The 12,658-nt window shown below is 36.1% G+C and overlaps 1 protein-coding gene and 1 long non-coding RNA gene across 2 annotated transcripts; both read right to left on the minus strand.

The window, feature by feature from the left end:
- Positions 1-6: 6 nt before the first annotated feature.
- On the minus strand, positions 7-3,449 carry LOC140011050 (zinc finger protein GAI-ASSOCIATED FACTOR 1-like). The gene is made up of 4 exons (XM_072058993.1): positions 2,586-3,449; positions 2,106-2,502; positions 1,793-2,007; positions 7-1,239 (listed from the first exon to the last, which is right to left on the minus strand). Exons 1-4 carry the CDS (start codon positions 2,725-2,727, stop codon positions 455-457), a joined length of 1,539 nt encoding a protein of 512 aa, XP_071915094.1. The 5' UTR covers positions 2,728-3,449; the 3' UTR covers positions 7-454.
- Positions 3,450-10,290: 6,841 nt separating this feature from the next.
- On the minus strand, positions 10,291-11,848 carry LOC140011145 (uncharacterized). Its single transcript, XR_011818406.1, has 2 exons — positions 11,213-11,848; positions 10,291-11,123 (listed from the first exon to the last, which is right to left on the minus strand). It is a non-coding gene; the product is annotated as an uncharacterized lncRNA (long non-coding RNA).
- Between the last annotated feature and the right edge of the window lie 810 nt (positions 11,849-12,658).

The following is a 12,658-nucleotide window of genomic DNA, read 5'->3' on the forward strand; positions in this document are numbered from 1 at the left end:
ATGATGTCATAAATAAACCAGTAGTAATTAATCTAATCTGATCTTGGATTATCAGTAACCGTACCGAATACTGGACCATTCACCAACATTGTGGCCGATTGCTTTTACTCCTATCTTCTACACTATTATACTCACAAAAGTGCCACCATTTTAACATCATCTTACATATATAATCAAAAGTGTTTAAAAGGTCTCTGGACCTTTGGCTACTCATATTTCACGGAAAGGGTCTCTTCAACCTTGATAGGCAGCAGAACAAATATTAAAACCGACTCACTCTCACTGCCTATACTGTAATGCTTAATTTTTTAAGGAGCATCGCCGGGCCAAGAGTCGCTATTTGCTGCTGCAAGACTAATTGATAATAAAGCTCGATGCCACCTCACAAATCACACTTCCGAAATGTCAACTATGAAAGCCTTGACTTTCATGAAAACAAATGTTCTAATTGTTGTCATGATCCCCTTCCCATATCTTTACCAGAGTACTCGCCGCTGCCACCAAATGATGCCGCTGCAGCAGCAGCAACATCAAGGCCGCCACCAATTGATGTCATTAAGGCAGAAAATCCGCCTGATGGGCCTCCACCAGCTGCCATCCCCAATCCAAGAAGGTCAAGGGTAGTATGCTTAGGACCGAATACAGATGGAGTCCCCAACATCAGTTCCTTCAAGCTAGACCCACCGTCACATGGCAGCCCAAGTCCCAGGCCTGCTGCCAATGATGCACTATCAGACTCAATTCCCCTCCCACTCCACTCCTGCTGCCCGCTCGAAGCTGACGCCGAAGAAACAATCCCGAACCCTCTCAGGAGTGAAGCATTAGTTGCTGCTGCTCCAATCTGAGCAGCTTTTTGCAGTAATGCTGTTGCAGACATGGCAGGTTGTGGTGCAGGCGCATACTGCCTACGTTCTTGCCCTGCTGTTCCAAAAATTGATGAACCGTGACTTGTAGCAAGACAGAGGGATATGGGTTCCGTAGAAGAAGACGCTACGACTTCAGATGCATTCTCAGGACGGGCCACAGCTCTAAACAAGTCGGTAAATTCAGGTGTTTGAGATTGCAAGCTTCCCGATGTTGTTGATGAGGCAAATAAGCTTGCAAACACGCTGCTGCTAGTACTTCCATGACTGCTTGAGCTGCTGCTGCTACCACAGCTGCCGGTTAAGCTGGTCACAACAGATGTTTCCTCTAGAATCTGAGGTGGAGCGGGACTTTGCGTGGGATTTTCAGGTCCCTCTGTTGAATTAAACAAATCATATAAAAAGAATGAGGGCAAAAAAAAAAAAAAAGAGCATTCCCTGGTAAAGAAGCAAGAAATGAAGAAAGTATAACCTTTCTTATTAAAGAGCTTTGTATATGATTAAAAGAGATTCAATAATACCCTCCTTTCTCGGCATCAACTTTACTTTTAGCTTTTGGCTGGATCTCTGTCCATTCTCTACCAAAAGATTGCTTAGATTCAATCTCAATTTTTTATTCATAGTTGAGATATGGTTTTCCCCAATTGAAGTTAGTAGTAGTTCATCCTTGTTCTTATAGTAACGGAGTAAATCTAGTCAACCATATATGCATATAACAACAAAGAAGAGGAACAGACAAAAACAACTAGACTCCAAGATTAATAGACAAAGAAACAACAACAACAACATTTTGCTTTTCTTTTCTTTTTTCCCGGCAAAAGTATGATATACATCCGACAAAACCCGGAGTACAGAGCTACATAACTACCCATCATCAGCAGTAGGTGGAGGAGGCTGAGCTACAAATTGGCAGTTTCGAGCAGAAATACCTGGATTTTGAACAGGCAAAGCTGAAGATGCTAAAGCAGCTGGTGGAGGAGGCTGAGCTGCTACCGAAGGTGGTGGTGATGAGGATGCAAGTGTTTGAAGCTTCGGCTCCTCATCATCAGCAGTAGGAGCTGGAAGTGCCTCAACTGTCTGTGCTTTTGCACTCTCCTCAGCTAATGCATCACAAAAAGCTCTATGTGTAATAAAGCTATCCCTCCTGCAATCATCAAACAGACATTAACATCATTCTTGAAAATAAAAAGAAAAACAGAGGGAAAAATTTATCTTAACAAGGTAGGGAAAATATCAGTTAACCTTGAAAACAGAGTCCCACAATCACATTTATATTCTCTAGTTCCACAAATCTTTGAATGAGCTTTCCAATCAGACTGAACAGCATATTTCTTCGAACACTTGTCGCATTTCCACTTCTTTTCGCCATGTTTTCTGCAGAAATGCTTCTTAATTCCGGTCAAATCGCCCAATGCTCGAGAAGGATCATGGTGAACACAGGTGAGTTCAGGGCATACATAAACTCTCTTCTTGACCTCTTTGCTCGATCTCTGCCTAAGTTTCCAAGGCAAATTATGTCCTCTCCGATGCAGCTGCAAATTCTGGTCCCTTTGGAACCCTTTATTGCAAATTTCGCACACAAATCTATTTGTTGCCAACAGAGTCTTTGGTGACAAAGCAATCACCTCTGCATCCGGATCTAAGAGAAAAACAAAATGAAACTTCAGCAATAAGCAAAAACAGATTACCAGTCTTTTATGTTTTCCTTTCTGGCTCTTTTACCTGGCATGCCTGGGAGATTTCGTTTTTTCTTGGCAGATGATGTAGGAGGGGCTGCCGCTTGATTGCCTGAAGAAGAAGCACTGGCATCACCGGAAGCGGTAGAATCATTCATGACAGAAGAGTTATCCATATCGGCAGGCATGGAAAGAGTACTGGAGTTGTTAAAAGGGATTTTTAAGACTGCTAGAAAGAGAAATTTTGGGGCATTTATGCTGCAAAAAAACTTTTAGGATATAAAGCTCCTTTTTCCTTTCTACGGCTTATGGTCACAGCACTCAGCTCTCAGACTTGTGTATCTATCCACCAGTCAATCTAATTTAAAAAAAAAAAAAAAAAAAATCTCCAACTACCAACTACGATCAACTTTTGACCACGACCAGATCAGAAAATGAGCTAATTAGCAAATCCCAGTTCACAGAACCACCACCTGTAAGCTCTGCAAATAACGGAATCAGAGTCGCCAGAGAATTATCGCCGGTGAGCATGACATGAGTATCTTCAGCTAAAAGAAGATGAAATTTTGCTGTACTTCATGAGGTTTCTAGAACATGGACCTTAAATCTAGGCAGCTGTTCACCTGTCTAATAACCAGAAAACATTTCAGCACCGAGCTTCTTGAATTTCCGATGAAGTTTTCTCCGATGAAAATGCCGGAAATTGGGCTGGGGAGCAGTACTTTCAAGAAGACGGCTCAGAAAACTAGATGAAAGAGGAAATTTAGGAGGGCAGAGAAAGAGAGAAGAAGATGTGAAAGTCTTCTTGTGTTTGGTCTACAGTCGTGTATTGTTTAGATAGAACAGGTAGCCGATGTGGATTTGATTAAAGAAGAGCTAATAAATTAATTAGAAATCATCAACTGTAAATGGGGAGAAGGGCGAAAGATAATGACGAGTTAAGTTTTGTGGCTCACTTTTTAACCACGGTTTCATTGTTGACCTGACCATATGGTGTGGTAGAGTTTCAGAAAAAAACAGAAGAGTTTAATGATGGTGCAGAGTGCAGACTGCTAGTGCTGTTCAAAATGTTTTCGACGTGGGATTGGGACACGTACGTTTAGCTTTCGATAAAAATTAGTGATTATTGTAGTGTTTTTTCAGAAAAAAAAAAAGAAAGCTATAATATTTCAGAAATATTTTATTAGTGTAGTTTACAGAAATAATAGTGTATATTAAATTATGCAAAAATGCATGGCAACCTTACAGTCATAATAGTGTCCGGACCCTTTTGATTTTTCTTGCCATGGCCTTTACAATTTTGACTTTCAATTATAAATTTCTGCACAATTTTATTTTGTGATATATAATTTGTGTATTAAATTTTTAAAAACAAAATTTGGTAATTATTTGTTTCAATTAGGCTTCACGATGTATATTCAAAAACTCTCGTTTATTTGTTAAAATTTATTTGCTTACAATATCAATATATTTTTTAATTATTTTTTTATTTCGCATATATTATATCAAAAAAGAGTTACACCTACGTACGGCGAATATAAATGCATTCTCGTCTCTAAGTTGTAGAGCGAGCAAAAGGGTTTTATGCATAGCAATTATGTGTAATTTGCACCGTCGAGTGCAACCACTACATTCTATTCTATTGTGGATTAAGAAATGAGGACATGTGTCATAAGTAATCATCCCATCCTCTTACTGATTTATGCTCTACGTCCAGTCTCCATTTTACACATCCCCTGTAGCACCAAACGAAACATGAATCTGGCTCTCTAATTCCATCTCCTAATAAGTACTAATAAGTTGCTTTATTAAGACTAATCGTCTAATCATCATTCACCCTGGAGGTTTTTTCCCAGTGAAAAATGCCTTATCCCACAAGAAAAGCATCGATATCATTATTGTTAGACTTTTGATGAGTGAGACCGTCTTTCATTCTTTTCCTGCTCATATTCTCTCCGTCAATGCCAAGCTCTCTTTTTTTTTTTTGGTCCTTTATTTTTCTTTTCCATGACTTGCACAAGAGAAAAACGGAGCGGGAGATGGAATAGGCTGTGGGAATCAAATACCGGTTTGAAGATCAGAGAAATAAAACTCTCGCCCATTGGGCAGTGCGTAATTCTCTACTATTTTTCAATTTACCTCAGCAATGAATACAATTCACAACAAGCAAGATTATGAATTTAGCTGAAATGATGCATAAACAGGCCGCCCGCATATTTCATGAATTATAGCTAAGCATAATCATCACGTCATCTTTGATAGAGAAGAGTTATTTCACTTCACTTACAAAAACAGATTTTGTCGGAGAGAGGTGACCAGTTTTTCGTGTTTACTAAACAGAAAACTATACTCCTAGCAGAGATAAAAAGCAAAGGCTATACGTAGCCTGTCAATCGAACCTAACGAGCGAGTTTTTATAAGCTTAAGTTCAGCTCATTTTATTTGAAATATTTTCGAGTTTCGGGCTATGAGTTTCGGGTTCATAAATGTGAAATTCATACTCAACTCACATAATATTCGGGTTGTGAGTCTTAATCGGATTTAGTCCAAACTCACTTATTACTCCTTAATTTTCTTAATATAATTACTATAATTATTAAATTGTAAAACTAATTTAACATTTACAATACTATAATATTAAAACTAAACATGAACAAATAATAGTTCTTAAAAAGTGTATAAACCAAAAATTTTCAACAATATTTATATTTAATTCGTTCAAAATGCATGAAAAATAAGTAATAAAACATGCAATCATAAGTCAATACATATTTAAAAGTTGAAACTTTTTTTATAATCTTGTGATTTAAATCCAAATATGTTTGATGATTTGTGTTTGTAGACCAAAAAGAAATCAACCAATATTATGTCAATACAAAAATTTACTCAATCAATAAGAAAAGTTAGAGATTTAGTTATGCATTACTAATATTGGCTCTTAAGAAAGCTCCTGGAAAAGTCTTTAGATGTATTTTTGTGTTTTGTAATTTATATATATTTAGTATTTAGTAATAATATATTTGAATATATTATTATACATAATATCAAATATAAATATTATATATATAGGTAATTAAAGGGCCGGACCTATATCGGGTTTGAACCTAATATGACCCAAACTTGACTCATATTTAATTCGGGCATAATTTTTAGGCTCAAACTCAGATCGGTTCACTAAAAGATCGGGTTCATCGGGCTTTTTGTCTGGCCGAACGAGTCGAGTTCAAGCTGACCCAACCCCATTGACAGTCCTAGCTATACACTTTTAACAGAAGTGTTTTTGGAGTCGAGAATCGAAAATAGAACTAACGAAGTTCAATTAAGAAACATTAGGGTCCAATTATTGTTTGGATATTGGTTTTTCACAGAAAATTTTTTACTTTTTTTGTGAATACATTTCTCAATCACCTTTTTATTTTACATATATCAAATTATTGCAATACAATTTTTTAAAAAAATTTATAAAAATAGCAATCCAAACGGGAGGGCAGCACCATAGTTTAAGTACAATTATCAATTATACTAAAGTACACTTTCAATAATTATGCCAAAAGATAGTAAAAAATATATGTATAGTGATCTTTTTGTTCCTTTACTTATTGTTCTTAATGAAAGAATTGAAATCATTGCCAAAAAAGATGAGGGACGATCATATAAATTTGAGTGACCTAACAGTCTAGTTCAATTAAAATTTAACTAAGCATACTCTTAGTAGTGCTAATGGTATCATATACCACGTTTTGATACTTTACCTGTAATTCTTTCTTGCCTTCATTCAGCTACCTGGGCTAAAACATCGTCTAGCTGATATCGACCGGGTCTTTGCATTCACAGCACTAGCATTGCTTGATGCGACTGGTAGCTAAGTTCGATCGATTTGAATCTGACCGTGACCGACCTTATCCTTTTCTTGTCGGGCAAAAAGATGTTGAAAATAACGCCAGAGGAATCGTACCTTATATATGTTACTTTGTTTAGCATTTAGGAAAAATAGGTTAAAATGTTTTTCACATTTCACCAATTAATTTTTTTTATCATTCTCTTTCAAAACAGTGATTTTCCGTGCCCTACAAAATCAAGTTGATAAAATGTAATTACAACCTAAATTTCGACTACTTTTTTTATCACCAAATCTATCACGTGACTCACACAACATATAGTCTCATTGTTTTAGGGATAACAAAATGTTAGATCCTATTTGTAGTTAAACAAATGATTTGATTCATATTCATTTTTATTTCTAAAAAAATTAGGATCCAACATGGATCATATTCATTTTTTCCCTAAAAAAGGGATGTGATTCAATCCATATTGATTTTTGCCACTAAAAAAAAGTAGGATGTTATCACATTGTATATAAAAAAATAACTGCATGTAGGTCGCATGGTGATTTTAGACTAAAAAGTGATAAAAAAACTTAGGTTGGGATCCAATTTTGCTAACTTGAATTCGTAAGAGACGTAAAGTTAACATTTTAAATGTGAAGAATGAAAAAATTAATGTAATAAAATATAAAGGATGTTTTGAATAATTTTTCCTAGCATTTTCTTATACTAAATTTGCTTCATCAAACCAAAATAAGCTAGAATTAGAGAAATGAAAACCAACGACTGTGTATAAAGATGTGGCTCAAAAAAAAAAAGAAAAAAGAGAAGAGCTAGCTGCTTGTCATCCGGAAATAAGTTAGGTATAATTTTGCCGGGTTTATTGTTGGATTTTTGCTGTCATTCCCACCTGAAATCCCTACAACAAAAAATGTGTTTTTGTACTATTCTTGATGTCTGTGTTGAATTTCAAAATTCAGAATGACAAGTTTTTCCCACCTGAAATCCCTGCCACAAAATGTGTTTTTGTACTTTTTCCTGATGCCTAAGTTGAATTTCAAAATACAGGATGACAAAAAAAAAAAAATTTTTGATGTCGTAAAATTGGTTGAAATTAAGGCCAAGTCTGATACTGATTGCTGTTTTGAGGATACAGTCTAGCTATTAATGGTTACAATTTACATCTACTAATCATTTTCCGATAACTGGTTTACTTTTTGCCTTACGTTTATATATTTTATTTCTTTGTTAGTACGTATTATTTAGAAGTTCAAAACATCTACAGTAAAGCTACTTATAGTGCTTGATTGTCATCATTGTCCATTACATTTCCAATTTTCTCCTAATTTGACATTTCAAACATTCGGCCAAAAAAAAAATCACCCTTGATGTTCTAATCACTTATGTCTATTGTCTAATTTTTATTAACATATTAAACAACCGTTTTTTTTTTTTTAAGAAGATCAACAGTCCAGCAATAAGGGGTCAACATAGAAGATGGCAACGATACGAGGCCGCTCGCGCTAGTGCTTGGTAGCTCGGTATCTCATTTCTCCGGCGAACTTTGCAACTTTATAAGACTAGTACAATAGAGACCTTTTGCTGTTCTTTCATTTTGATTCTTTTGATGAGTTAATTTGATGTTTTAGTTTCCTTAACCAAGATGGCATGCCATTAATTGAGATTCCAAGGAAATTGGCTTGACATTCAACAAAAGGGGCTGGCTGATCTCAAAAGTTTCAAGCCCTAGAAAGTTTACTTTTAGTTTCAGTCTTTCAGAAGAGGACGGAGGACCACCTCAATAATCACGATGCTTCTTTTTTTTTATTTTTATAAATAAATATATATAAATTTTTAGCCTCCCAAAATAAAGAGAAAAGGGTCCGGGTTACTTTTATTTTGTTACCTGGAGCCCGGAGGATATGCCTGCAGTAGCATTTCGGCTACGCAAAGTCAATAACAATTCAAGGAAAAAGTGCAATTGCGAATATATTGATGCAGATAATTGAACATATGGCATTTGTTCTATTCCAGGATGACAAAGATCTTTAGGTCTAAGCAAGTAAACAACACTTGGGGTTACAAGCCCTCCCAAGAATTTAGAAATTACACTTCATTTCCTTCAAGTATTAAAGAGTTTTATTTACTTTATATTTGTATAAACAAAAAAAAAAGATTTTGTCCCTGAAAAGCATCCTAATTATCAGAGTTGAAGGATGGAGTCCTAATAAACTAATTATTTATTATTATTAAATCAAAAGTAAAGTTATAAACACGGTAGAGGGTAGGGGTGTTCGAGCTTGACTCGAGTTTGAGCTAATTAAGTCGAACTCGAGCTCGAATTTGAGCTCAAAAACATTAAGCTCGTTGGCTTGCGAGCTTAATTATATATATATTTTTTATTTTTTATTTTAATAGTAAAATTACATATATATCTATAATATTTTATTATTTGTTAAAAAATTATTATTTTATTTATTTTTAAAAATAAATAATTATTTTTTAAAAAAATAAATTTATTTTTATTTTTATTTTTATTTTTTAAACTCGAGCTCGAACTTGAGCTCGAGCTTCACAAAATTAACTGAAGGTTCGACTTGATTAGGTCAAAATTCGGCTCGATTCGACTCGTTTGCACCCCTAGCAGAGAGTTGTCGTTTCATACTTGTGTGGTGGTCAAGATGAGAAAGAAATGGCAAAAAGGAGACGTGTGCACCGTCTAAAATTCAAAATTAAAGAAGGGACAAGGATGGGACAATGATCGAGTTTGAAGTACAAAAGCCAAAGTCTACTGTAGCGTAGTTTCTTATGTTCTTTTTTGTTATAATAAGGAAAGAAAAACGTATGACTGCTTTCTAGTAAATAATTGCAAAACGCAGTAATAAAGTACTGTAAAAAGTTTCCTGATTTCACTTCAGAAAGGGTGCACGTTCTCCTACGTGTCTCAGAAATTTTTATTTTTTTATTTTTTGTTGTCGTCAGCATCAACTAGTTTCCATGATGCTGCTCTATCATACAAGTGTTTGCTTTCCATATTTATGAAGAAATACGTAGCAAGTAAGAATGGAAGACGAGGAGAATGGAAGATCTTGACTGTTTATCGTAAACATAAATAATATGCTTATTTGTTGGGAGTTTAGGATCGGAAATGAAAGAAGAGAGAGTTTATCATAAAAGAGGAGAGGGCAGTAGGATGGGAATACTTGTCTGGGAGTAGCAGAAGAAGAAAGAACCACCGGTCCTTTTGGCTCGGTGGTCACCTATATGTGACTATTTTCAGTGACTCTCTTTTATGGAATTTCTACTCTCAACTCTATCTTTTCCCTAATTATGATAGTTTAAATTAAAAAAATATTACAGTTACTATAAAAAAAAAAGTAATAGAAGAAAAAAGGGAGAGAAAAAGTTTTCTCCTCTAGTATGTGGCTCGGTTTGACGGACAAATAGAACAATAATTATTTTCATAGACTTTAAATGACACAATCAAATTTCCTTTTTTATATCTAACCACTTTTCAAGAGGGAGCTTTCTTCTTCTATTTCTCTCAATTAATTTTTTTTCTTTTCCCTCCACTTAAAAACCCTGAAACAAAGAAAAAATAAGCAATTTCTCATACTTTCCCTTCTCTTATCTCCATTTCCTACCATCCAAACGCCCTATGGTAAAATAAAACCAAAAAGAGGGACAGAGAGTATAAACTAGAGAGCGAAAATCATTTTCGATAATCATCATTTAGTGTAGGACTCTATGCCATGGTAACAACCACAAAGCCGGCATAAGACTTTTCTCAACATCCACATAATTAATTGCATTGACTTGGAACGCAATTGCTTTACCTTTTTTTCTTTTCTTCTTAAAAGAATTTGTCATATCATATTCAAACTTGTTATCATGCTGGACAGAAATGATGGGCCTAGCCAAGCTGGATTTCTAGTGCAGTAAGGCACTCGTTTTCTTTATTCAAAAATCAAAATAGGAGGAGAGTATCGCAGGGAACCCTTTTCTTTTGGGTAAAATACACTAAACCCCCATGTAGTTTGGGTTATTATCATAAAGTCTCCTCATTATTTGAAAACCCCCAAAAAACCTCCTCGTGGTTTGGACTAATTTGGGTAATGGACTGAAATCGTCCAATTTGACGGGAAGTGAATTACACACGCTTGACAAGCGAGTGTGATAACAATACATCAAGGGTAATGTGGTAATTTTACATTTTCTTTTCTTTTCTTTTTTTTTTCCTAGTTCTTCCTTGTTCTTCTTTCTCCTGAACTGAACCATCTGGAGTAGAAAAACTGAAGCAAAATCAACACCAACCTTTGTTAATCCGGTGACACCCGGCAAAAGATTCCACCAACGGAATCCAGTATTTGCTTCAACCCTTCACCAACCGAAGCAACCCAACACCTCAACCTTCAAACTCCTCGAAGCCTAAAACCATCTGCTTTTCCCAGTTGTTATAACTTGTACCACCAATTTGTAATTACAAATTTCTACTAGAAGGGGGAAAAAAAATTTCCCCGAACTCCTTCAGAATCATCATCATCTACCACCAAGTACAATTAAACTGGTTGGCCCGATACCTGCCCGGAGGCTGACGTGACCCAGACCCGTAAGCTCAACCGGACCCAGAGAAATCCGAGGACGAGACCACCCAGAAATGCGAAAATCATCATCATCATCATCATCATCATCAATATAAGGGTACCAATAGTACCGTGGGTTAGTTGTTAATTTGTGTCAAACGTCCACTTTAGGGTTGGCTGCTTGGTGAAATTGAGGTTATTGTTATTGCCCTCGGAAGCGAAATAATCGAAATCTACGACAAGGGATTTCAACCAAGTAAACTTACGAAGAAATTGTGGCAGATAATCCAGCACCAGGTAGTGATCGAAGGCACAATAGGGTGGCGAAAATGTCCACATGACGGAGTCATAGGCTGCCAGCTGAAGAAACACCATAGGATAGGTGACAGCATGGACCAGTTTGCCGGGAAAAGCAGCCAGTCGGAGTGTGGGATCACGTTGGATGAGTGAGATCTGAAGAGGGATTTTGAAAGAAACAGATTCGGATTTGTAAACAAGAGAAGAGAATCTTTTGGAGACTAAAGGAACACCTAAAGAGATATTTGGCTTCAAAAACTTTGTCAAGAATGACGGAAACTATTGCATCTGGTAATCGCTTGAATGGATCAACAATTTCTTTTCCTCGATGTTCTTCTACAGCGGCTGCTCCAAATTTTTGAAATTTTCAAATGAGCCACTTGATGTTTCTTTATTCTCAAATGAAGTGAAAAAGTTTCTAAAATCTTATGTAAATCTTGAACTAACTTTTAGTATAGGTTGAAACAAGGTTAATATAGGAATTTCATATTTTCCGTTAAATTGGACGATTTCCATTCATTGCCCAAATTAATCCAAACCACGAGGGGGTTCTTTGGGGGTTTTCAAATAATGAGGAGGCTTTATGATAATAACCCAAATCACAAGGAAATTTAGTGTATTTTACCCTTTTCTTTTTAACTCTCCCAGCCCCTTTTATCATATGGAATGGAACGCGATCTTGACGGTGGTGATTGAAGGCCAATTCATTAAAAAAAAACTTTTTCCTTAAAAAAAAAAAATTTAATAAAAGCTATTGGGTGGGTAGGGGGATGATAGGTTGGTCTCAATCGATGAGGGGTCGATCAATTACCACCACACCACACCACACCAGCTGAACAATTTCTGAGCAGAACACATGCATTCAATCCATGGGGCAGGCGGGCGGCGTCTGGCAGTTGACCAGCGGATGGCTGCAGCAGCATGCAATGCAATGCACGACTCCTTCATCGTCCATGTACGGGACACGATGACATGCCGAAGCCCTTTACTTGCGGAGGCACTTAATCCATACATACCACAAATTTCAAGTTTGATGATGATTAATTTCCCATGGACAAGTTTGATTTTTCGAAGGCACATATATTTGCTTTTGTGGAGAGGTTTTTGCTTCTACAATGACAGTTTCACAGATTTATTTAATGTATTTGCTTTTCCATCACTGTCCGTACTTTACTTTGCCCCTATCATATTCATTTTAACGCCGAGGAAGATTACTTACGCATGATTATAAGGAACCAAGAGGAAGAAGAGTAAAAGAGATGGACGTTTAGTGTAATTAATCTTATGCAACGTATGGAGTTCTTGTTATAACACCCATCTACAAGGTGGTTACAAATTAAAATGAAGTTGCACTACTTTCTCGCAAGTTAAAATGCCAAGGGCTGAGAGAACTCTGAGGAGCAAGGACATGTGCA

The sequence above is a fragment of the Coffea arabica genome, chromosome 7e, assembly GCF_036785885.1.
Source record: "Coffea arabica cultivar ET-39 chromosome 7e, Coffea Arabica ET-39 HiFi, whole genome shotgun sequence".
NCBI classification, from domain to species: Eukaryota; Viridiplantae; Streptophyta; class Magnoliopsida; order Gentianales; family Rubiaceae; genus Coffea; species Coffea arabica.